The sequence below is a fragment of the Aythya fuligula genome, chromosome 5, assembly GCF_009819795.1.
Source record: "Aythya fuligula isolate bAytFul2 chromosome 5, bAytFul2.pri, whole genome shotgun sequence".
Classification (NCBI taxonomy): domain Eukaryota; kingdom Metazoa; phylum Chordata; class Aves; order Anseriformes; family Anatidae; genus Aythya; species Aythya fuligula.
In genome coordinates, this window is record NC_045563.1 from 56,237,187 (window position 1) to 56,263,425 (window position 26,239).

Below are 26,239 nucleotides of genomic sequence, written 5' to 3' on the forward strand. Positions count from 1 at the left end.
AACAAGCAGTGGAGCACTGTGCTGAGCTGTGGGGTGAGACAGCTTCCTTCTGTAGGGACAGCTTATCCATCTTGTGTACTTGTGTGTGAAGTCTATAGCAACCTGCAGATCACAGCGTTATTATTTCTCACTGTTATTACCTTCCCTGACATATCCTGGAAGCACAACACAGCCCTGAGAAAGCAGTCTAGGAGGTTTCTGGAGAGCGTGGAAGATAGCTTCCTGACGCAGCTGGTTAGTGAGCCTACCAGGGGAGGTGCCCCGCTAGACCTTCTCTTCACAAACAGAGAAGGACTGGTGGAGGACGTGATCGTCGGGAGCTGTCTAGGGCAGAGTGACCACGCAATGGTGGAGTTCACTATTCTTGGCGAGGCCAGGAAGGGGACCAGTAAAACCGCTGTATTGGACTTTCGGAGGGCTGACTTTGAGCTGCTCAGGACACTGGTTGGTGGAGTCCCTTGGGAGGCGGTTCTGAAGGGCAGAGGGGTCCAGGAAGGCTGGGCGCTCTTCAAGAGGGAAGTCTTAATGGCGCAGGAACGGTCTGTTCCCACGTGCCCAAAGACGAGCTGGCGGGGAAGAAGACCGGCCTGGCTCAACAGAGAATTGTGGCTTGATCTTAGGAGGAAAAAGAGGGTTTATAAGCTTTGGAAAAGTGGGCAGGCCACTAAGGAGGACTTTAAAGAAGTAGCGAGGCTGTGCAGGGACAAAATTAGGAAGGCCAAAGCTCATCTGGAGCTCAATCTGGCTACTGCCGTTAAAGATAACAAAAAACGTTTCTATAAATACATCAACACAAAAAGGAGGACTAAGGAGAATCTCCATCCTTTACTGGATGCGGGGGGAAACTTAGTTACAAGAGATGAGGAAAAGGCGGAGGTGCTCAATGCCTTCTTTGCCTCAGTCTTTAGCGGCAATACCGGATGTTCTCTGGATACCCAGTACCCTGAGCTGGTGGAAGGGGATGGGGAGCAGGATGTGGCCCTCATTATCCATGAAGAACTGGTTGGTGACCTACTACGGCACTTAGATGTGCACAAGTCGATGGGGCCGGATGGGATCCACCCAAGGGTACTGAGGGAACTGGCAGAGGAGCTGGCCAAGCCACTGTCCATCATTTATCAACAGTCCTGGCTATCGGGGGAGGTCCCAATCGACTGGCGGCTAGCAAACGTGACGCCCATCTACAAGAAGGGCCGGAGGGCTGACCCGGGAAACTACAGGCCTGTCAGTTTGACCTCAGTGCCAGGAAAGCTCATGGAGCAGATCCTCCTGAGAGTCATCATGCAGCACTTGAAGGGGAAGCAGGCGATCAGGCCCAGTCAGCATGGCTTTATGAAAGGCAGGTCATGCCTGACGAACCTGATCTCCTTCTATGACAGAGTGACGCGCTGGGTGGATGAGGGAAAGGCTGTGGATGTGGTCTACCTTGACTTCAGCAAGGCTTTTGACACCGTCTCCCACAGCATTCTCCTCAAGAAACTGACTGCTCTTGGCTTGGACTGGCGCACGCTTCGTTGGGTTAGAAACTGGCTGGATAGCCGGGCCCAAAGAGTCGTGGTGAATGGAGCCAAGTCCAGTTGGAGGCCAGTCACTAGTGGCGTCCCCCAGGGCTCGGTGCTGGGGCCGGTCCTCTTTAATATCTTCATCGATGATCTGGACGAGGGCATCGAGTGCACCCTCAGTAAGTTCGCAGATGACACCAAGTTAGGTGCGTGTGTCGATCTGCTCGAGGGTAGGAAAGCTCTGCAGGAGGATCTGGATAGGCTGCACCGATGGGCTGAGGTCAACTGCATGAAGTTCAACAAGGCCAAGCGTCGGGTCCTGCACCTGGGGCGCAATAACCCCAAGCAGAGCTACAGGCTGGGAGAGGAATGGTTGGAAAGCTGCCAGGCAGAGAAGGACCTGGGAGTGATGGTGGACAGTCGGCTGAATATGAGCCAGCAGTGTGCTCAGGTGGCCAAGAAGGCCAACGGCATCCTGGCTTGTATTAGGAACAGTGTGGCCAGCAGGGCTAGGGAGGTGATCGTCCCCCTGTACTCAGCTCTGGTGAGGCCGCACCTCGAGTACTGTGTTCAGTTTTGGGCCCCTCGCTACAAGAAGGACATCGAGGTGCTTGAGCGGGTGCAGAGAAGGGCGACGAAGCTGGTGAGGGGCCTGGAGAACAAGTCCTATAAGGAGCGGCTGAGGGAGCTGGGCTTGTTCAGCCTGGAGAAGAGGAGGCTCAGGGGCGACCTTATCGCTCTTTTTAGGTACCTCAAGGGAGGCTGTAGCGAGGTGGGGGTTGGCCTGTTCTCCCACGTGCCTGGTGACAGGACGAGGGGGAATGGGTTTAAGTTGAGCCAGGGGAGTTTTAGGCTAGATGTTAGGAAGAACTTCTTTACTGAAAGGGTTGTGAGGCATTGGAACAGGCTGCCCAGGGAAGTGGTGGAGTCACCATCCTTGGAAGTCTTCAAAAGACGTTTAGATGTAGAGCTTAGGGATATGGTTTAGTGGAGGGCTGTTAGAGTTAGGTCAGAGGTTGGACTCGATGACCTTGAGGTCTCTTCCAACCTAGAAAATTCTGTAAATTCTGTGAAGATTTGGAGTGATATTAGAGAGAGAGAGAGGGTCTCCGCCCTGTCCTGATAGGAACAACACGCTGGAGTGCTTTTATCTGGCTGCAGCCGTTCTCCATGCTTCCTGTCCTGTTGAAATGCAGAATGTAGCTGCTAAGCAGTTGGCTGCTCTACGAAAGCATTTGAGGCTTAGGTCAGCATGGTCCAACCAGCTGGCTGCACCACAGGCAGATATGGCCCCAGCCCCTCTCCTGGAGGAGACAAGGAACAGCTGCCCAAGCTGCAAATGCAAGCAGGGACTCTGAAGGCTTCCTCCTGTGTTGGCTGGCTGCCGTGCAGGAGGGTGAAGGCTTCGGACTGACGTGGGAGCAGCCGGCAGCACTGCACTGCCAGCCCCGTGGCGCGTAGGTGGCAGCAGCCTGGCTGGGGCAGAGGTGTGAGAGCCTGCTGGTGGGGAGCAAAGGCTGTGGCTAAAACACAAAACTTGGGTGAAAGAGAGGCCGGGGGCAAGCACCTCCTGAGCCTTGAGGCACTTCAGTTGTGAGTCTCTGAACTGTGTGAGCCTGCCACTATTTATGTTTAGGTTTGGTTGTTTGCCACCGAAGAGATTGTGCTGTAGGCTGATTGGAGCTGGGTGCATGGCTGAGAATTAGTGCAAGGCACAGACGGGCAGCAAATGCTGTCTGAACATTTGTCCTCAGACATTTTCACAAAATAAAAGGGACTGCATTCAAACAGCAGGGGAAAGTTGACTAAACTGAGGAAATGTGTATGGTTTAAATATTTCTTAGTGATGTCATGGCAGGAAGTGAGTCCTTTTCTTTCTTTTTTTCTGGTTTAAACTTAATGGAAAGGGTAAGAAAATATTTCAGCTGTACGGCTACTGCCATGCCTCTAAATGGTGTGCTGCACGGAGCAGCTGGGTCTGTGCCTGCGCTGTAATGCACACCATACATCCCCACACACCCCCGGTGCACAAGTCACAGGTCCCCTGCGGTTACAAGGAATTACGCTGCCATTCTCCCATTGCCAAATACAGTCCACAAAAGTCAAAGTACACATAAAAAAAAAACCCACTAACTAATCCTTGAAAAATCCAGTAAGGTAAAACATATGTACTGTTATCTGTCTTCCACAAGGGGATGAGCCAAAAAGCGAGGATGTGTCAGTGACTGCTTAGAAAATAGTCTTAACACCTCTGAATCTACGAATTTCTACTTCCAGTGCTTCTCTGAATATCACGGTAGCCTCTAAAGGAAGTACCTAGCCTCATACACACTGAGAGCAGCTGAAATTTCTGTGATAAATATCCTAAACCGTTAGGTATTGATGTAAAATGAAAGATGATTCCAGGCTATAAATACACTGCGAGAATTGCACTCAGCCTGACCAAAGAAACTCTTTTAAAACTGGGTTTAAAGACAGAGCAAGTGCTCGAATGCCTGGGAATGAGCCAGGCTGCCCCAGCTGCCCCCCTGCCCACATCCCCATGCTGAACAGAGGCCACGTGTGTTGCTCAGCCAAGTGCACGCGTTGCCCAGGACCTAGCACAGCAGCGGGGATGAGAAATGGGGAGGGAGAGACTGTTCCTCCTCGTACCTGCTTTTGACGTGTTCATACGAGCCTTTGAGCTTTTTATAGTTGGCCCAAGTGCAGCACGAACAAATCAAGCAAGCAGCTGTACAAAGCCTTGGTATTTCTGACCTTTGCCAGCATGGGAGCATCCAAGCTTGCATCCAAGTGTGCCTTGGGATCCAGCAAAGCTTTCAGGAAAGATTTGACACTTTCGTTTTCATGTCTGAGTAGCGCAAGTAGCAGCAATCCTGGGTATTGTTTTTTTTTAGAAGATTAGGTTACTGAAAGGCAACGTTTTAATAATGTTAAATAGCTGTCAGCCGTAGAAGTTGTTCATGAATTTGAACTATTGATCTGTTACATGGATTTTTCCTGAAATAAAATAGCTAACACTCACCATTAAATGGATGAAAAAAATATACTTGCCTGACATTTAGTTTCTTTGATTTTTTTTTTTCTGATTTGTAAGCATTTCTGTCCATACTTGTCTTTTTCATCTTCAGGGTCGTGGTAAGAAAACGCTATTTCCGCATTTTTTCTGGCTTATACATGTTTGTATTTTGTTCTGGTATGGTCAGCTTCTAGTATTACTTGTGGTTTAGATAGAAAAGATGTGGTGGCAAAACAAAATTTCTGTGATTGTTTTGTGGGTTACCCTTAAATTGACCAGTACAGTTTCAGAAATATAAAGCAATTAGTGGGAAAGGGAAAGATGGCTGAGATGCCTGGAAGGGATGTGGGCTCAACACATTTTCTGGAACTTCTCTCAGCAGATCACCCATGGTGTCTGAAACTCGCTGCCTCACCTGGGTGACCTGCTGGTGGGATGATCGTAGAGAAAACATCTGCTGCCTTACACCCTTGTCTTGTGAGGGCTCAGCATATGCTTTGCTTTCTGAATACAACTAACACTGCCAAGTTTGGTAGGACGCAGGTAAATACACACAGGAATGTGATCTTCAGCCTTCATTTGTCCCTGGGCACAGAAGGAAAAGCAGGTCCATTTTTTCTCCTTATGAATCTATAGGAATTATCATGTCAGAATGGGCTCCCTCACCTCGGAGTATGTAGGAACTAACACTATTTTACCCAGGCACAAAAAATACGTAAACGCATGGAAGGAAGTGATGACAGCATTTAGAAGGGCTGGGAACGTGTCCTGACCTCGTGTCAGTCTGGGAGCCACTGAGATATACCTGGAAGGATCTTCTCCCACAGCAGTGTGCACAGATGAAATATTGGGGTGTCCAAAGTCACTTCATGTTATCTCTTTGGTTTCAACATGGCCAAGATATAGCCTTACATATTTCTATTCTTTTTGATGGACACTGCCCATTCTTTTGCAGAAAATCATTCTTTTAAGGAATCCTGTAGATTCCTTAAAATATATATATATATATATATATATATTACCACTATTCTCACCATGCAGAAATACTATACGTTCCTCTCAAACCAGCATGCTGCCCAAAGCATTTCTTCCTAAACAGGCACTGCAGATGCATTTGCTTGTCTGGGCGAGGCACAATGCACAACTCCATTCACATGTTGCCTGTCATACTTCTCTGCTGCCCTCTTTTTTAGAGGCCCAGCAGTCTAGTGCTGTTTTTCACGGTTGCAACTGATTTACAGGTGGTGACTACTGATGACCTCTTGTTTTGGGTTTTGTTACAGTGAAACGCATGCTGGCTGCTCTCAAATGCTTTGGTGCTTACGACTGTGAGTGAAGAAAAGCCTGCTTTCAAATCCCCCTCAAACTCTGGTGTGCATCCACTCCAAAGAGTCACCTGCAAGATCCAGAGCCTTGGATTTGGCAGTGGAGCCTCCTGTCAACATCTGGTCCAAGTCAGGAGAGGAGGTAGGACTGGAAGTGTATTTGCTGTGCTTGTTCAGTCTGTCACACATCCCACAGCTGCTGATGCTGAGGGTAGTGCCCAGAAGTGTGACCTTGGGGAATCCACTGAGATCTGCTATGGTTTGGATGATTCTAGAGGTACATCAGATAGATCATTATTCTGAGTTCTTCAAGTCCCATTTTCTTGTGTCAGAACTGTTATGCATATTCAAAGTATTAGTGTATTCTGTTTATTAACTGTTATATATTAGCTTCAACACGTGGGATGTGGTTTTCTTCATACAGTCATACTACACCCACAAGCCCTTCTGCTTCAGATAGACAAAGCGAATATGATGAAAGAGAATATTCTGTGCCATTCCAGAGAAGATGAGACACATTTTCATTTGCTAGTGCATTCCTCTTCCAACATCTTTACTGCTGTAACATCTGGACGAAAGAGCTATTTGGTAACCAGTGAAGTAACCTGGAAAAGTTAGGATGTCTGGAGGGGATTGCTCTTGCATTACTGTACATAACTGACTATATGTGCAGTTACTTACAGTAACAGGTTTCTATATTTGATGAAGAGATGAAAATGGAAATTTTAGCAGGAGCGCACCAGAATAACAAACAGGGCTTCAGAGCACACAGTTTAGTCTCAAATTAGACCAGATTTACATTTTTTATCATTACAGTTGTATGCATAAGGCGATCAAGTATTTTGTTTGCATTAGGCAATATAATTTTAATCACCTAGCTGTTCTTCATCAAATCATTGAGATAATTCTTTGAACATTTGATAACCAGAAACTCTTGTAAATGCCAACACTTTCACACACCTCAGCAGAAAGGACTCGTCCGAAAATCTGCTCCAGAAGTATTCTCTGCTGTGATGCTATTTCTTATGCAATAACTCTGTCCCAGGACTAACCATCACGTATCAACAATTACTGCCAAATAGCTGGTGGTCAAAGAGAACTGCTAGGAAGCATTATGTAAGCCACAATTTGAGTGATAACAAATTATTTGTTGTAAATCATCTGGAATTAACACAATGAACAATCTAGGAATTATTACTCATATCTGGAAATGCGTAGCATTTCTGGAAATTTATGTTTCCAGAAACAAGTAATGATTCCTCTATTATTCACTGTGTTGATTCCCATATGGCTGTCAAACCAAAAAAAAAAAAAAAAAAAAGAGAGAGAGAAAAGGCTACTGTCTGCAAGAAGCAATTTGCAAGTAAGCCAAGTGCAAGCAAGCCAGTTACAATATAAAGCAAAATATTTTCAAATTCCTTTTTGACTCTGTCCAATTGAAGATACAGGTAAAGTTCTCATCATCTTCAGCAAGTTAGAGAAAATATTTTTAGAAAATACCATTCTCAATATCTGAGTATCTTACTTATTGAGGTAGGTATTTTATCCATTTATGCTGAAGCAGCTTTGGACTCCTGATTCTTTTTTGTCTATGTAGTAGAAGCAACAGCAGCAAATGTCCAGCTACCATGCTCAGAGGTGTGCTCCCATTTTCAACAATGACTTAAGACTAAACTGATCCCTTTAAGGAAAAAAAAAAAAAAAGTTGACTAAAGGAATAAGACAGAGATTTTCTGAAGTGCAAATAATAAGTTTTAAATAACTTCCACAGAACTAGTGGTCTTAGCTACCATTTATAACCTGCACGTTTTCCTGAAAGCTGCAGTATAAGGCTCATTGTTCACTTTAACACTCTTGAAAATCCTGTGTATACATTTTCAAGAATGTCAGAAAACATCGCAATACAAGCTTGAGTTTGCAGCTCATAGTTCTACAAGGAGTACAACTACAAAGAAAGCTTGGCTATTTTTAATATATTTCTAAGTATGCTTCAGTGAGTGCATCCATCTCGGTAATCAGATCTCCTTGTTAGTTCAAATTCTTCAGTTTTAAAAGTAACCAAAAGATTACAGTCTACTTCCATGATTTTTCAGAAAGTACTGTTCGCTTTGCCTAATACTTTGTAGTTTCAACTCAGTTCATTTGTATAATGTGTTGTGTTTTTTAAAATATTTCTCAGCAACAGGAGAATGTGATCAAAATGTAGTTCTTTGAAGTTAAATACATAACAGCATGTAAGTACATGTAATGGCTATGCCTCTAATTTGCAGGAGGAATGACAAATCATAAGAACTGTACCTGAGACAAGAGCCAACCCCACAGTGCCTCTAAAAGCAGAAATTCCTGGTGCAACAAAGATCAAGCACATCGCAAAACTGTATTCTGCAAAAGGAGCTTTGTGAGGTAAGCGTGAAAATAAGTAGAAAATAGGAAAACCTGCATCGTTTTATTATCCAAAGACATATTTGCTGCTATTCCAAGCATTTTTATTTGTGGTAAACTACCCCTTCATCAAATTTACATATAAATGTAACAGGTTAAGAAAACAGATGATGGGTCGTCCCTTGCTGTCATCTCATGGGCCGACCTTCTACAAAAAGGGAGTGAACCACAGTTCAGTGACATACTACTACAGGAGCATAACCTGCAAAACGTATTTTAAAAAGGCACAGTAAGTAGAGAATTAGTGATTTAGCCATTTTGAAACCAAGGTTGAAATCCCACCTCCCCCAAAAAATGGATGGCACGGTGCCAGGGGCCAGGATTTACGTGAGGGTTATAGCTGGTATATCATAACATACAACTGGGGAGCCAGAAAGGGGAATACACATTGCCTTTTTGAAAGCAATGTTTGTGCTTCTGGATGTGTCTGCCGCAAGCTGTTTGGAAAATATGGTGAAAGAGGCCACACACTCTTGCTGTTCCTCTCTGTTCAGCCGTTGTGCTGCCACCTGCAGATTTACTGCTGGAAAGTTAATTCTGTAGACCGCTACTTCCATTGCACGTGGGAGGGGAAAGAGAGGGAACCATGCATTGACACGCTCCCTCTGCTCCAAACGCTGCTAGCCCAGAGCAAACAGAGCATGTTGCAGCCCTTCAACCTGCAGAGGTGTTCTGCGTGAGGGTTACTCTTGTAGAGGATGGGTTTTCCTGCCCTACTTTCCAGGTACTTTTCATTCTCCTAATGTACCCTCTGAATTTTCATTTCAAACAGCCATCATAGCATTGTTTTGGTTTGGTAGAACCTTCTTAAGGCTTCGCAAAGCTTTTTAAACACCTCTAAAGCCGTGCACTGTGAAACAAAGACATTTGTTCTGTTACTAGTGAGAAGCTGCTCCATTTTGCACTTGGGTGTGTTTGGATGCTGAGACCCTTCAGCACATTCAGCTCAGGCATCATCTGTCTAATCCTGGAGGAAATCCTTCCAAGTCTTCCACAGCTCTAGAACTGCTCTCTCAGCAAAACAGTCCCCAGGAAAAAGCAGGTTCGTTTCCTGCCACAGGCTCTGGGAGCATAAACCTGCTGCCCCATCCTGGCTCACCCCACCCGAGGTGGGAGGCAGTGCAGCTGGCACACGTAGCTCTTCAGCTCGCACCGTTCCCCCCTAGGGGTGCACCCAGCGATTACCTGCTCCTGTAGACAGTGGTGGCATTGGCAGCAAGGCCCATCCCTTCCTGTGTTGAGAGGTTTCAGTTCAGCAAAGTTCTCAGTTGCGTTCTCGTGCAAAGTCATTCAAGCGTCATTTTCACAAACTTTAATTCCGTTAACTTCAGTGGGGCTAAAGCTCCATAAGGGACTGATTTGCGTGACTGAATGTGGTGTTCAAGCAGAGGCTCTGATGCCTGCAGCGGGCCCAGGGTTTTCTCATCCAAGGCAACCAAGTGGGAAGAGACGTAATATTTCCTAAACCTAAATTAACCCACAGACTTTATTCAATCCAACTTCTTTCCATTAAAGCCAATCATATGTCTTGGCTTCTTGACCATAAATGTGGAAGCAGGCGCATGCATTCCTGCAGAGCTGCCTGTGTGTTTTGGTTTGAGGTGGGTCTTCATAAACGACAGTGCTGGGGTAAGGTTTATCAGGGCGCGTTCTGCATCACGCATAGAAGGGCTCACAAAGCCAGAAGCAAGTCATCTCGAATGTGAGGTCCTAAGTCATGCCACTGTACATGAAAGTCATAAATTGCAGTAGGAGGCAGAAATTCCCTATCAATATTCTGTGCAAACCTCAGGCATAAGAGAATAACGCAGTGTTAGGACTGCTGAATGAGTGCTCTGTGTGCACAAAGTCATTAAAAACCTGTGGAACAGTCAACCATGACTGCACAAAAATAAATATAGAGCTGGCCGTAAATAGTATCCCTTCACCTGCTTCTTCAAGTAGAATTTTATAAGAACGTTTCTTAAAGAGAATGATTTTTTTAACAAGGAGATTTTGGTATATTTCAATTGAAACCATATGCTTGTTCTTAGGCTGCTCAAATACAAAGTGAGTCTAGTTTTAAATTTAATACACTGTTAAAAACACCTAAAGAAAAATCTGAGTGAATGTGCTAGGATACAAAATGGATGTTTTCCAACTTCTAAAAACCAGATCTGGGAATACAAGTGAACTTTACTATGGAAGCATGTTTTGTTTTATTTTTTATTTGCCACACTGGGAAGAGCATGGGAGAGGAGATTAACCAGTTAAGTCCTATGATTTATTTTTTTTTTAATCACTTTCCATCTTTTACTTTATCTGTACAAAAGATACTATCATGAATGTTTCAGTCTGTAGTGCAGCAGAGCATAGAAAAATTAAACTATTGCAGAGAAACGTTTTATTAAACTTCATGCAATTGGTTAGGCTGATTATGTAGGCTCACGCTCTAAAGTCACCACCACGGACTTTAAAGGATTGGTGAGAAGAGGAAATTTAATGACTAATCAGTATAAAATTTGTCAGGAACTAACTTCTGTTTAGAAATTCATCCCTGACCTTAATAGATCAGATTGTGTGTGTATATCAGAAAATGCCATCCTCATAAAGGTGGCAAAACTGGAAATTATATAGTGTGAAATCTGCTTAAATAATCAGGGAACTGACCTAGAAAATAGGACTTGTGAAAATCAGCTTTCTGAAAACTTAGATGTTTTCAGGATCCTACATCAAATTAATGTATTTGATCACAGGGCTGCAAATCCTCAGCAACTGTATCAATGGATTAATCTCATTTGAAATTACATCAGCATTTCCCCACTGGACTCTCTAAGATTTCTTCCAAAGTTTTTATTCACATTCTTTTCCAACCCTGCCAGAGCAGAACATGCCAGGTTTTAATTTTTTTCTGTTTTATGAGGTAAGGAGAAAATGAAAGAGAAGAGTATTTTTTTTTAAATCCTAAAATGAGCCTAATTTTCCTTCTGACAGTTTAGAGACATGGAGAATGTTATCATGACAAATCAGTGAACAAAGTTTCTGTAACATTTGCAAAATATATATTTTCACACACAGCCTTTTCACTTTCACACACAGCGTTAAAAATAACATAGAAAGGACTGAAAATCAAATCAGCATTTTAACAGTATGATATGCTGACTCTGTGACAAACCACATTTACAGTAATGGGAAAACTTCTCCATGTGCTGGCCAGTGGTGATGCTTTTAAAGTGTTTTCATTTCCACTGAGGAAGTGTTATTATTTCCACTTCAGGAACCTTACTGAAGAAATAGTAGAGGTATCCCTTATGGGGCTGGAGGACTTTCAACAGCAGCGCTAGTATAATACCAGTAAACGTTTGCTCCTCTTCTCTCTTTTAATCCTCTCCCTTCCCAGGAAGCACACATCTTTTCTTTTCAAAAATAACCTAAGCATATCCCCAGTTTTCTGCTTTAGCCAAATCATATTTATATAAACAGCAGCCACTACAGAGACAGGCTGTGTTAAAATGTTTTTCTTTGCATTTTTCTGCCAAGGTTGAACTCATTTTGGTGCTGCCTAAAGTTGAGGTAGATCCAGTACTAACTGCGTATTCTTCTGAGACAATCAGCCTGGCACACACTTTTTATTAGCTGTATTTACATTCAGCTGCGTTTACTGATGCTGCCTGTAAGCACTCATGTTTTTTTTTTTTTAAATTCAATTTTCTGTATTGCTTATCCAAGAAGGGCTGGAGGACTTGGAGGACTGTGCCCAGTCACAGCTCTGGTTTGATCCTGAAATCTGTGAAGAAACAGAAGGTTATCAGAATCTGTCAGCTTAAGCATAAGGTAGCAAAAGAGTTGTTTTCTTTACAAGTCTGTACATGAGAAATCTCTTGTTCAGGTGTTCCAACTCTAAATTAAGCTTACCTTTCTGAGAAACTCCACGTTTCAGTGTAGGCACAGACAGCATTGTGGTACTGGAACATTTGGCACAGCTTATGCTTCAGCATATTCATTCCTACTTTGTGCTGTATTCCAAATTTATACTGAATGAGTGAATATTAAATGTCTTATAAAAGTTTCATTTTACAAATTAATCTTTTCTACAAGATCTCTAGTTATACTCTTATGGCAATGTTCCGAATACTCCTATGAAAAACTGGCATTATTCTTGCACATATCCCTAACTGATACCCTTCAACTGATAATGATAAACCTGAAAGCACAGAATGAAACAGCGGTGACTGCTGTAGTTGTTGTAGAGCCAAATGGGAAAAGCCAGTATTTCTAGTCACGTGTTTAAGTTGTCCAGCGTTTGCTCGGCCTGGCAATCTTTTCAACATTCCCTTTTGTGAGGAACTATTAAAGTTGCTAGTGCATTTAAGGGATATAAACCAGCAAACTATTAATAAGCCAAAAAAAATTCTTTACTTCAGCAAAGTATATATATAGAAGGCAATTTATTAAACTTTGAATGGGGCATTATTCATGTTAAAACTATTACTATGTAGCTTTGTAACAGCTGGATATTGGCAAACTGCTGAAAATTATTACAAAGAATGAGTCAGAATAATATTGTTCTGTACATTTAATATGTAGATACAATATCTAAGTATAAAGTCTATTCTTCCTTTTGCCTTTTGTAACTTTGACATGTGACAGTGCAAATCTGCCACCCCTGAATTCAGTTTTCTTGATATTCCTATTAGCATCTCAGTCATCCAAACGCCACCCATACTTTATTTGCATGTTCCATTCTGAAAAGTTAGCAATGTGCCTCATTAAATTTTTCCAGTAACTTTGTGACCCATTAAAAAAAAAAAAAAAAAAAAAAGTATGTATGTAATCACACATCCAATAACAGTAGCAGTAACTGATGAAGAACGTGATTAGTGGGGGTAAATATATAAGCTATTATTGCACACCTAACTTGATGGCATTTGAGCATTTGGTACTACACCCTACAATTAGAAATTACACTCACATACTTGTTGGTCTCCTGTTTAAACAAGGTATCTTTTTATAAAAAACTATATAACAGTTCACAGCAGAAAAACAGAAGGCAGTAGTCAGCAAACAGCATTTATACCCTAAAGCCTGTGGGGCCTTTAGGACCATATAACATATATCTGTTCCCTAAATTACTGACCGCTTACATCCGAAATATTCTGATGCTGCAAAGTTTACCATGATCTGCAACAGAAATAGCAAGCATATGTGAGCCAAGAACTGAAGATAAAGCACTGCTTGCAGAGAAGATTATGCAAGTGTTGCCTGAAATCCAGCACTGAGCTACATATTTGTGACCAGTTCACTGGCCATTTCTGGACAAAATTGGACGCCGATTTTGGTGCTGTTGCAAAAGAGGAAGAACTTTTTCAGCAGAATAAACTCTGCTGTTCTTCACATTATTATAAAACTAATGCTGTCCACTGGAAAAATGATGGCTTTACCATAGCAGAGAATATAATGCCAAGTATTTGTAAAAAGGCAGTATCAGTATCCTTCTTTATTTTTGTTTTCAGTACTTTCTTTTTGTTTTGTGAATAGGAATTTATGTAAAATTGCTTGAACAGACACATAGGGTAAAATACTGTCATAGTGAAATCAGCAGGACTTCTGACAATGCTAGGATTTCAGTGAAGGCCTTCATGCAAGCGTGCCGCAAAGAACATCTGTTTCTTGGAGGCATCCCCAAAACTCCCCAGATCTCTGATCTCACAGAACTACCCCTATGGGTTCCTAGCAGAAAAGGCAACATTCAGCATAAAACTGCCCTCTCTCTCCTGGTTCTCTCCACCCTGCATTTCTTGTATTCCAGAGAAATTCCCTTCTGTCCTTGCACTTCACAGATAAAGGCAGAACTGTTTTTAAAAAACTCTGCACTGACGCTGATTTTTATGTTGTTATTTCAGCCATTGCTGTAGCGTTGCTGATGAGAGTAACTACGATGAAAATATCTGACCCTTCAACTCAGGTCTTGGTGCTTAAAGGTAAATGTTACTTTCATTATCTTTCTTTCAAAAAAAAAAAAAAAAATCTGATTTTCATTTGTATGCCCATAGTTTCATGGACAGTTCAAAAGCATTCAGATTATCTTGATACATTCCTAAGGCTATTCTCTTTTAAATGTGATTTTGGAGTGATAATGGCTACTCTTACAAAATATTGTTCTGTTAGCATGAGTCTACATCTTCTCCCTTGTTTGATGTTTACCTACATCCTCAGTTAAAACGCAGGATTCTGTTGCACTGTAATCCTGATGTGTATAAGTACTGCCATAGCTCAGGCTGTTGCGTGTCTTTCATCAAGTTCCAACCTTTATGAATGGCTTGCCCACTGAGTCACCAAAGCTGCAGATCCCATATTGTAGACTTCCTTCAGCAGCAGACATTCCAGGTGGGTTACTTAGGGAGAGACTACTTTGGTATAAAACTTAAACAAACTTGGATAATGCGTTTTGGATTGAAAACAGTAATGGCCAGGAGCTGGCAGCTGCAGCAGGGAGCAACAAACACCTCTTAGTTTCTTAACATATGAAGAGAGGGGAAAAAAATTATTTACTAAGGCTGAGTTTTTCACCTACTGTGGAACTGGTGAAAGCATAACCATGCTGACAAAGCTATAGCTAAGAGATTTACAGTGTGGTGCTTCCACGAAGAGACCTCAAAAGTGGAGTCCACCACAGCTCAAGTTCAGCCAAACCAGTCAACTGGCAGTAACACCAGCTCGGGTGGAAATTTATGTAGATAAAATACTACAGCTGGCAAAGAATTGGGAACCGAATAAAATATTAGGTGAAACAAGAGCACCCTGGGAATAAAATTGTTTGAAGGTCTCCCTGTTGGCAAACAGAGACCAAGCACAAATGCCAAGCAAGCTCCGTTGAATAAGCTTTAAACCTTTTATAGAAAGCTGAAGCACAAAAGCTTAGCCTAATCCAACCTATTTATATGAGTGTTTTCTGAGCTTAATTACAAATTTAAAATGTTTCCAAATGTGTGGCATGTTTCTGTTTGGATAGCTTGTCTGGCTTGGGTTTTCAGCCGTGCAAAAAAAGTTGCCCAGACTTTGCAAACACCGCACACCTTGAGGTGTATACGTATGCAGCTTTAATGGACTCCAGGGCTTGGAAGGACTACTCAGAGCAGTCCATAGGTGAAGAGTCCAGCTATTACCCTCACTGTCCTGGGCTAGGTTTTTGTTTGCTTGGCTGACTGATTGTTTTATTCTTTTCTGTTGTTTCTCAGTTTGTTAGTTGTAAGATGTTCTGCGTTTGTCTAAAGTGCTTCAGTAGGCTCTAAAGTCAATACTTGGGAACACTGACATGGTAGGTTATCATTAAATATTCAGGGCCACGCTCACTGTGAGGACTCACCTTCAGTATGCTGTGTCCTACCTTAAAGGCCCTGTCTGTGTCCTTAAGCCCATTGCTTGAGCTCTCAGGAACCCATACTGACATCGCAATCGGTAGCAGAGGCACTTGAAAACAGAATTGGCAGAGTCACCAATGCCAGACACATAGAGATACTGAGATGATGGGTTGTAAGTCTCATTCATCTCTAGGTTGCAGGAAAGTGCAGCCGTCTACTTGAGAAAAGCAACCAGGACTTGCAGTCCTGGAGTAAGAGGCCTCCTACACCACCCCTTTCTGATAAAATAAAGCCAGAGCCCTCTGGTCTGAGCCCTGCCATAAGGCCATTCAGCAAAGATGTGAGACGGTTCAGTTAGGTCTATGGTCTAAAGAGAAACAAGCCCGGTGCTTCCTGACCAGTGTCTTAGTCTGTCATCTACCAGTTAATTTAGGGTGAAACCCTTCCAGTTTGCATGGAATAATCAAAACCTTGCCTCGTCTTTGCCCTGAAGAAGGCAGCCCAACAGCTTGTGCTTGCAGAGTGAAGCCAAGGGGAGGGAAGGGGTTTGAAATGTAGGTGTCTGAAGTAGTGGCAGCATAACAGCTGCTACAGCCACAGCCCCGAGGGCCCTGCAAGGCTCCAACCTACAGTGTCCAGCCTAACAGTGAAGAATGCAGAGACACGACAGAAGAGGCAGACCTGTTTCCCAGTAAAGTTAATCCTAAGCATCAATTATTCCAAGGAGCAGAAGGCAGGGATCATCAGCACTGGATGCTGGTTAAACATTTATATTAAGGAGATGGCATACATATTTCTGCGTGCAAAGCTTTCATGAACTGCAGCGGGAGTTTTAACTGGGGCCGGCCGCAGGATTTGGTGTAATCTCTGCTGGCTGGCGCCTGTTCCCATGAAAGAGGATGTGCAAGGACCTGCTGACTTTACAGCCCGCTTCCTTTCGTGGTCTCACCTTGACGATTCAGAAACGAGAAAGGCAGCTTTATATGTGCAATGCGCAGCGCTCAGCCCCGCCGTAACCCGGCTGCTGGATTCCCGCACAGCGTTGGGTTCACCGCAGAGGAGCGCTGGAGCCGCAGCATTTCGGCGTGCGGGTTTCCCCCCTGCTGCAGAGCCGAGCGGGGCGCCTGCCCTCGCTGCGTTCACCCTCCCACCTCGCCAGGGCTCAGCGCGCTGCCCTCACCCCCAAACCCGTTTTGTTTTTTTTTTCCCTGTTCAAGCGGGGACGGGACGAGCCAGGGGGGCGATGCCCGGGGCCGGGGGCGGGCGGGGGCCGCTCTCGCCGTGCTCTGCCCGGCTTTTAAGGGCGGCGCGCTGAAACCCGACACCAGAGCGCCGCCAGGCTCCGCACCGCCGCCCGCCCTCCTCGGCCCGGCCCGGCCCGGCCCGGCTCGGCTCGGCCCCCGCGTCCCGGCCCGTCCCGGAGGGCGCCCATGGGGCGGGGGCAGCGCGGCGCCGGCCGGCCCTGAGGCTGCGGGCAGCGATGCGGGCGCTGCGCCTGCTGTGGCTCGGCTGCCTGTGCAGCCTGTGCCGGGGGTACTTCGAGGGCCCGCTGTACCCCGAGATGTCCAACGGCACGCTGCACCACTACTTCGTCCCCGACGGGGACTACGAGGAGAACGACGACCCCGAGCGCTGCCAGCTGCTCTTCAGGGTGAGCGAGCAGCGGCGGTGCGGAGGGGCGGCGGCGGCGGGCGGCGGGCTGAGCCTGCGGGAGGAGCTGACGGTGCTGGGCCGGCAGGTGGAGGACGCGGGCCGGGTGCTGGAGGGCATCGGCAAGAGCATCTCCTACGACCTGGACGGCGAGGAGAGCTACAGCACCTACCTGCGCCGCGAGTCCGCGCAGATCAGCGACGCCTACTCCAGCTCGGACCGCTCGCTGAGCGAGCTGGAGGGCAAGTTTCGGCAGGGCCAGGAGCAGGGAGGTCGGGAGGAGGCTCGCCTGGGCGACAGCTTCCTGGGGCTGCTGCTGCACGCCCGTGCCCTGCTCCGCGAGACCCGCGACATCTCCAGCGGGCTGCGCGACAAGCACGACCTGCTCGCCCTCACCGTGCGCAGCCACGGCGCCCGCCTCAGCCGCCTCAAGAACGACTATCTCCGCGCCTGAGCCCCGGGGGCCGAGGGTGAGCTCTGGAAACGCCTATTTATTGCACAGGGCTTCCCAAACTCTGTCAAACCCGGGGGCGGAGGTACGGCGAAGCTAACGTCTGCATATCGGTGATAAACTGCCCCGGAGGTTGCCCACGAGCCCCCCGTGCTCACCACGGTGCACACCTTGACGCCTGGCCTCGTCGCCCACCGTGGTCCTCGCCAGCCTCGTGCGGAGCAGAAGCATGGGTTGCTTCGTTGTTACCCCCTCGTTCAGGGTGAACCCTCTGTTAACTTTCTTAAACTTTTGTAACGGCATGTACTCTACTCATGTAAAATGTTGTTCTACTACGTAACTTGAAGCTGTGATTTCCATTTGCGTTGTGAGAGATGGGATCTATTCCAGCAGGATTTGTACTCTTTATGGTCTTGCTTATCTGTGACTCTGAGCTATCGTAACCCCAAAGAGCCAGCCAAAAAGGCTTATGTCAGATCCTGAGAATGCTGATGCAGATTTTTATAGTAAGAAGGAGCTCTAGCGGCGATTGCAGTTTCAGATCCAAAACTGAAAAGCAGGGTTTCTTAGAGCGTGTTTCTGAAGCAGACAAAAAGTTGGTGTCTGTTCCAACATAGTGACATTTCCCATTGGCGCCCTTGTACTTTTGCTAGCTAAGCTATTAATAAAACTATTTTTGCTCCTGGACAATAGCAAAAGTGCCCAGTGGGAAGGAGGGGGAGGATTGTTTGGGTTTTTAGGCTCATCACTATGTAATCAGCAACTTGGGGTAATATTGTTACGGATACTGCAGGCAGAATCGCTGTTTGGATGAAAAAGTTCATGCGTTCTTTTAATAAACGTTTGAAAACCATACTAAGGCACACTTTTCTTTTACTGTTCTGCCCGAGACTCTCTTGATTTATAATACGCAGTTGTAGTATGTCTTTCAGCAAAAATTTGTGACTGTGTAGATCCTGCCAAATTAAATAACTTGCCTTTTAGTAAAAACAAATAAAAATTTACAGACTCAAGGTAAGCAGCTCTCATTAAATGAATGATATGGAAGAGTGCGTTGGGCTCTTTTTGGATTTTGTAAGCCTTTTTAAGAAACCAATGTATGAAACCAACAACCTCGTAGCACTGGAAACGGAGCTGTTTTATGAGCATTTGAGGTCTGATCTTGTTAACCCCATGTAGTTATACTTTGATCTGCAGACCATCCAGCTGGGTAAGTTACTCAGAAGTGTAATGGGTCAACAGAAGTCACCTGGGACCAGAGCGCTGAAAGCATCAGGGAACACTTGACAAAGGTATGTGCGTAGAGTACTTGTGGACCATCCATGCATCCATCTTTCCTAAAGGCACTGAGCTTTAGCTCCTAGCAGGACACTTTAAGATGTCAGTTTGCACCTTTAGATTCTTGGTTTCTTTGAAGATATGCCTGTTGGTCCTGTGTAAAAATAGAAGCCTTGTATTGACTGAGTTCAGTGGAACTACGTGGTGTGATTTTCAAGTGTTACTTTCAAGGGATACGTGACAGATTCTAGCTCTGAAATAATTCATTCCTTGCCACTAGGGTCAGATGTAGAAACACGAAAGTGAAAAAAGTCATATAAGTCACTGAGTCTAGTTTGCGTGCTTCCACAGCGAAGCATACAGCATTTGAGGGATGGGCCAATGACTGTACATAGAAGAAAAGCTCTAAAAGTTCCCAAGGGTTTCATTCACATAGTCTCTCCACTCTCTCTATCCTTTCAGAAGAACGTGCCAAAGATGTCATGCAGTTCCATTCATGCCCAGATTCTTCTTAAAACCCTGCCCAAGCCAAATCCTTGCAAGAGAAAGTGGGAGTGTTACTCTATGCTTATTCACTTTCTGAGGCACTGCTTATAATGTGAATTGTAAGCGTCAGTAAAGAAACTATAGTGGCAAACCATGCTGGTATTTTTAGCCACAATAGAATTCAAATCCTAATAGAAAAGTAGTAGCAGTAGTGTAAAACACAGTTTCTTGAATATGCTTCAGGCAGCTTGGCTTTGTACGTGCAGCAGTGATCTTTTAGTTGATCTCAAGCCTTCCCATGGTATGCAGCATACCAAGAGGGTAAATATTTGCAGAGTGGTTACTTTCAAAGCAGAAGATAGCATGACTTAACATGGAGATTTACAGAATAGCTCATTCAGCTTGGTGGCTCTGTACGTTGTCATCTAAAGAAGTAAAACTGTGGTTCTTAAAATCCATGATAATGTTTCATATGATAAATATGAGCATGTTGGTAAATATTTCTGTCAATTTTCATTTCAGAAAAATTGAAATTAAAATCAGAGTGCTGCTCTAGAATTTGTACAAGGCTTTAAACCTTCTTCTTTGAAAAGAAAATATGTAAATCTGAGTCTGGGCTACGTGGAAATTTGCATGCTTTATAAAAAGTGTCCATTTTACGTGGATTTTAAGAAGTCAGTACAAAACTTTAAGGGTATTTAAATCCATTTCAATTTGGTTTGCATCATTTTGGCTGGTCTCAGCAAATGTCAGTAACAATCCATTAAAAATGTATCAGTTTTGAGTCAGAGCCGATACAAGTAAGTGGCCTTTATAAAGCTGCGGTCTGATAAACTATGCTGCAAAGTGCCTGCATGAATTGGGTGTTCAGTCATATCCAGATGTTTACATTCAAAAGGGATCCTAAAATCTATGAAAACTATATTGTAATCCTTTTTGTCATCTTAGCTTTTCTTCTTCTTTTTTTTTTTTTTTTAAATCTGAAAAAACTTGTTTAATTAGAAGAGATGAAGATCTTCTGGTTTTATACAACCAATTTCAAATAGTCAAGGTCTTTTTATCATTGAGAACTTTAAATATTTTTAAGTGGAGAGCCTTACAAGAACAATTGTAGCAGCTATTTTGACCCAATAGCTCCTCCTATTGTGTTTAAATATAGCATCAGGATTGGACTCTCTTTTTTCTTTTATTTATTTATTTTTTAATGCCAGAGGGTGGAACTAAAGTTAAGCTGACTCTGTCCTTTTTGTGATGCTCAGGAGATTTTTCAAAATAGGTGCCACTTCTTCAATTTATTAAAGAGTTGATGGCATTGAAGAGCAGATTACAATGTTTACTGAAAAAAAAATCAATCAATCAATTAATGTAAATGGAGCAGAAGGGAACAGTAATAGAGGGCTTACTTAGTACTTCAGTTTTATTTGACATTTGGCCAGTGATTTAATGCATTAAGAGTTAAAGTGAGTCATCAAGAGACAAGACTTTACTCCTCTCTCCCGGTAGCTTACTTCTGCAGTCAGTGCTCTGCTGTAGGTAGTCTCATGTCTACCAATACATGCGATGAGATGAAGATGTTCAAAGTGTAACTGTGGAGCAAACTGCTGTCTCACGTGAGCACTAATAAAACTTTGGGAAAGGAAGGGCTGTGCTTGCAAATGGCAGCATTTGAAAGCAACAACACCTGTGACAACTTGGTGGCTAGGAATGTGGGGTGGTGGTATGAACTGTGGCTTTCTAAATTGAAATTTCCAAAGTTTCACAGGTTGACCTACCCAGCACCGTTCTGAGAAAAAGAGAAGTCAAAGGAAGCTTTCAGAAACATGGTAAGCCTTGCAAAGATCCTGTGTGTGCCAAATTTGATGATGAATCGTCTGCAGTGAAACTGTTGCTCTTATATGTTGTCATGTGCACAGGTGTGTACCTCAGAAGCAAAAAACATACTTGTTTCAGGCAAAAAAAAAAGGCAACATGGTGATCTATAGACACAGCATCAACTGCGGTTATGATCTTGCCTTGAAAAGTTTTAGTTTGTGGAGAAATCACGTTAGGTGAGCCTGTTGCTGTTGTGTAGTTACTGCTTTAGATGGGCTTCGTGTTACTTCAACAGCTTCTTGCTTGTGGTTATCAGATATCACATTTGCTATTGATAAAGGAGTTTTCGGTGTCATTGGCTGAAATGTAATTGTCAGACAATATTCCTGAAATAGTCCTGTATGTTTAAAATCTGTCTGGCATTCTTCTTTCTGCTATGATGTATTTGTGCTTACAGCCAATTGGGAAATTTATATCCTATTACTTCGCTTTTTGGCTAGCCACTAGCCAAAAATTGAACAATTTGTGGGTCCATATTTCATTGCTGAAGTATATGAAACTGGCAAAAATACTAACCCAACTATATATTCTTTAAAAAAAAGCTTTTACTAGAATACATATATAAAAAAAGACTATAACTCTGTGATTATTTTATTTTCTTCATAAAGTTGTCATCCTGCCTACAAGATCAGTTTACAACTGGAAAAGGCACAATTTAATGACTAATTCTGTAACAAGAAAAACATATGGTCTCCATAATCATTACATTTTTAATGATGTGGCTTGGAAAGAGTCATTCATGGCTTGTGGAGTCATTCGTCCTCAAGAACTGCCTTACCTTGGGGAGGTATCGCTGACCGTCTCCAACATACCATTCATATTCTTTCATAAGAAAAGACGATGCCAAACGTATCGTATTTTCTCAGATGACAGCCTTGCTTAGGCTGCATGAATACCTCTTCTGAATACTTAGAAACTCTCTATGAAACAGCAGTTGTTCATTTCTGAACTTTCTTTGGGGAAAGAAGTCGTCCCTGGAGAAGGTTGGCTTAGGGGGCGATTCACTATCCAGTGCCAGATAATCAGCAAGTGCAGGATGACCGAAAAAGCTATGTGTTCGCATCACATTTTCCACACTTTTTCCATGCTGCAAACATTTCACTGCAAAAGCAGTTACCAACATAAATTATTTTTACTGTAAATAGTAGAGGCTTTGCTATATACAGATTGTCCAAATTGCAAAATATTTTTTTTTTCCTCCTGTCTACTTACCATTTCTTCTCAAAAATAATGTGACCAGGATTTTCAGTTTAGAGTTAGGTCCAAGGGAGTTACTTCAGTGGGCCATGAATAAGCCTTTGGTCTTAGGTTCTCAGCTATTTGACTTAAATTTATCCTAGTGTGCCTTTACCTGGGTAATGATAAAGAAAGAAATCCTCCCCATACACTTTCTTTGTTGACCGCTCTTGTGTTATTCCAAAACAACCAACTTTTAACAACAGGCTTTGTCCTTTTTTTTATGAATATGACTTTGTTTCTAATTTAATGTGATTTAACAGTGATTTGTATTAAAATTCACAGTAATATGAATGAATATTTTAAATAACCTGCAAATTATTTTTCTACTTTGGTACGTCCTTACAAAGTATTTGCAAAGCTTTTTAACTCCTGATTCTAACAAGCACAACAAAGTATGAACTCATTGGTAATTGGGACAACACAGAAGTGAGGACACTTAGGTTTGGAATTTTACATAATACCCTGTATAGCCTCTAATTTAAGAGTAACCCTAGGTAGATCTCAGTGAATAAACAAGATGTCAACTATCTTTGTTTGTCCTGTGGACTCTGTTCAGGATTTCATTAGAGTCAAAGGACTGCTTTTCTGTTTTTCATATTTTTCTGAATTAGAATCAGAGTGAATGTGCTTTTCCTGTCCATGGAGATGCCAGGCACCTCAGAACGGGCTACATCATGAGGAGTGAACCAGCGAAGTAGGTAACAGTACAAATAACTTCCAGAGGAGACACTTCTGTCCCCAAAGCAAGACCTGGCTGCAGCTCTTCGCTTCTCTCCTGTGTGACTACCGTCCTGGTCCCTCACCTCTGCAACTCACAGGCACTCTCCCACCCTCATAGCTCTCTAGGTGCTAACCTGTCCTTGTCCAGTCTGACCTAACCTTCTAAGAAAAGCTTTGTCTTCCTCGTAAGAATCTGAGATGCAGTTTTCTCCCTATGGTCATGATTTCATGGCCTAGTCACTCCACGCTCTTTCTGTGCATAAATATGAGTGCAGGGGGATAAACCTGCCCACGTGCATCAAGAATGAACTGCAGTTCACCCTCTGCTCATTTACTCTAGAAGCTAATTTGTGACCAGGGCCAGTTTTTGTTTCTGACGTTTTTATTTTTGTGGCAATTAGGGATTTCAAAAGGCCAGGCAGGCATCCCCCTGTGCTACATATATATTGATTTATAGCTCCTACCCTCATGACCTTTCTGTTGTGTCTGGTTCCACAGCCATGTGCAGGCTGAGTGGTATTTACTTACTTACATAATCTTACTGAATTTAATGCAAGTTCTTCTATGTTTCTAAGCTCCACTTCAGCCTGCCCTGCCACATAGAGGCGCTTGTGAGAGAGTTAATGCTTGAGCACCAATACCCTTGGGCTGCGGCTGCTGCCTGCGTCCTCCTGCACATGTCCCGGGCTCCTGCTGCTGCTTGCCCCTTCTGGGGCTTTTCTACCATGGCCTTCCTGCTCCTGAAGACTTCCCGTGACGTCTCAGGCCTGCTCCGAGTTGCTCCTTGCATCTCCTCAGCACATGTGCAGAGCTGAAGCTGACAGGACCACAAAGCCATTGTTAAAGTCGGTAGGTCTCACTCAGCTGGGAACACAGGTCTAGTTTTAGGCTTTTACTGTTGTGTCAGGGTAACATATTCACTGGGCAAAAATTGGGGTTTGCTTTCTAAGGGCATTCTGCTTCTTATGCTGTTTGCACATTAGCCTGTGACTATGTTTTGCAATACCCATTACCTCCTAATTGCTGCCAACCTTAAATTTATTTGGCACTAACTTACTGCATAGCCTAGTAGTCATATGGAAACCAACAGCGTTACCCCCCGCATCATAGCTCCCCATATGAATGATAGAGGCAGAGTAAAACCCAAAGGGGTAAGTAAACTAATCTTGTACTACAGGATTCTGTAAAATGATATTGTGACGGGAAAAAGACACGTAAATGTACTGCAAAATAAATAAGCTCCAGATTTTCACTGCATAGTACTTCTGACACACTTCTTTTAAAAATCTTTGTTTTATAGATACTCAGCAAATAAAAGCACAACACTAATGAGTCATATTTTGCTGACTTATTATGTAATCTTGAAGGCAGTTTGTTTTTATTTCCACTGGATAGGATACTTTTCCACTTAGATATTATGTAACACTCCTTATAAAAATAGAGACCCGGTCTTGCAAACACCTTGGAGTGTTCCTGTTACAGAATGAGGCTTATGACCATTTCAGTTCTCACACCCTCCTTATTATGCTTATAATATCTCAAAACATTCCCCTTCTGGCTTGAAAAATTTGCCATTCTTGGTTTTGATCTAAAATACTTCTGTTACTATGTAAAAATAAGAACATTTACAAGATTAATTATAAGCATACAAAATATAAAATGTTTTTTATCAGCCAGTATGCATTTAATAGGGTTATAAAAGACAACACTGGTTATAAAAGACAACAAAGAAGAAAAAATACTTGAGAAACATAGTGTTAACGAAATAGGTGGTAAGGCCAACAGCACAGAGTCAGCACATCAAAAACCACGGCTTCTGGAGCTACAATCTACATTCTGCACGAGCAGGATGCCCTTTCCTAAGTGCTAGTACTTGCAGATTGGTGATTGACACAGGGAAAGAGGTACATACTCTTACAACATTTATAAAATATCTGAACATGTGGAATTCTCTGGGTTTTGTTTGTTTTGTCTTAATAGAGAGGCATGACAATTCTGGAATAAATAACTAAAGAATTTTTTAAACAATATATATGAAACGTGCCCAACTATCTGCCAGATGTCCAACGTACTAAATGCTAAAAATCATTTAGAATTTTCAACCTCCTAGTTTCAAATAGCATGATCTAAATGGTAGCAAAAATAAAAGGGTATACATTAGAAACTCATTAAAAAAAAAAAAAAAAAAAAAAAAAAAGCAGGAAGACAGCCAAGACAACCAAGAATGTGTGTGTTCCTTAGAGAAAAATGGGAGAAAAGTAAGGCAAGAATGTGAAAGAAAGGTGGAAAATGGACCTGGGCACTAATTTTAAAGCAAGTAAACCTACCACTGTTGCCTTAAAATAAAGGAACACATCCAATGAGCTCCATGCGTTAAAGCACTGCTTTGGCACGTGAAGACTTTTTTATTGAAGATGTTGAATGATAACTACCAACAAAAATATTTAATTTCCTATAAGTTGCAGACGTCTTAGCCTTTTTAACTGCCAAAATGCTGAGAGAGACAGTCTCTAAACAGTCATTTAATACTTGTGTGTATGCTTATTTCCATCCAACTAGCCAGCATTTCATCTTTGTGAATGTACTGCTGTCTGCTTAGACAACCTTTGTGTCGAAGGTTTTCCCTGCATGGGTTATATCGAGGCACCAGCACTTTTCTAGGTGCTTTGCACACCACAGCAGGGACACCGAGTACCCAGGGGGACCAGTATGTCTGGCATAGCTGGTGGAAAGCTTCGCTGTGCCCCTCGCAAGGAATTGCTCATTACCCAAGACAGTAAAGGTTTTTCTTTTCCTTTTTAGTTCAGACACACAGCCAGCTTGTGCCCGCTGAAGAATGTGAGGATCCTGGTCCAGTACAAGATGAAAACTTGAAAACCAGCATGGGGCTCCCCATCTGAAAGCCGGGTAAGTGC

General features: G+C 43.3%; 1 protein-coding gene and 1 long non-coding RNA gene across 2 annotated transcripts; both read left to right on the forward strand.

Annotated features, from left to right (window-relative positions):
- The first annotated feature begins 5,811 nt into the window (after positions 1 to 5,811).
- LOC116489967 lies at positions 5,812 to 14,220 on the forward strand. Its single transcript, XR_004253323.1, has 3 exons — positions 5,812 to 5,988; positions 8,117 to 8,249; positions 14,171 to 14,220. It is a non-coding gene; the product is annotated as an uncharacterized LOC116489967 (long non-coding RNA).
- Positions 14,221 to 17,074: 2,854 nt separating this feature from the next.
- FIBIN (fin bud initiation factor homolog) lies at positions 17,075 to 18,776 on the forward strand. The gene has a single exon (XM_032188527.1). The coding sequence runs from the start codon at positions 17,109 to 17,111 to the stop codon at positions 17,730 to 17,732; it is 624 nt and encodes a 207-aa protein (XP_032044418.1). The 5' UTR covers positions 17,075 to 17,108; the 3' UTR covers positions 17,733 to 18,776.
- The last annotated feature ends 7,463 nt before the right edge of the window (positions 18,777 to 26,239 follow it).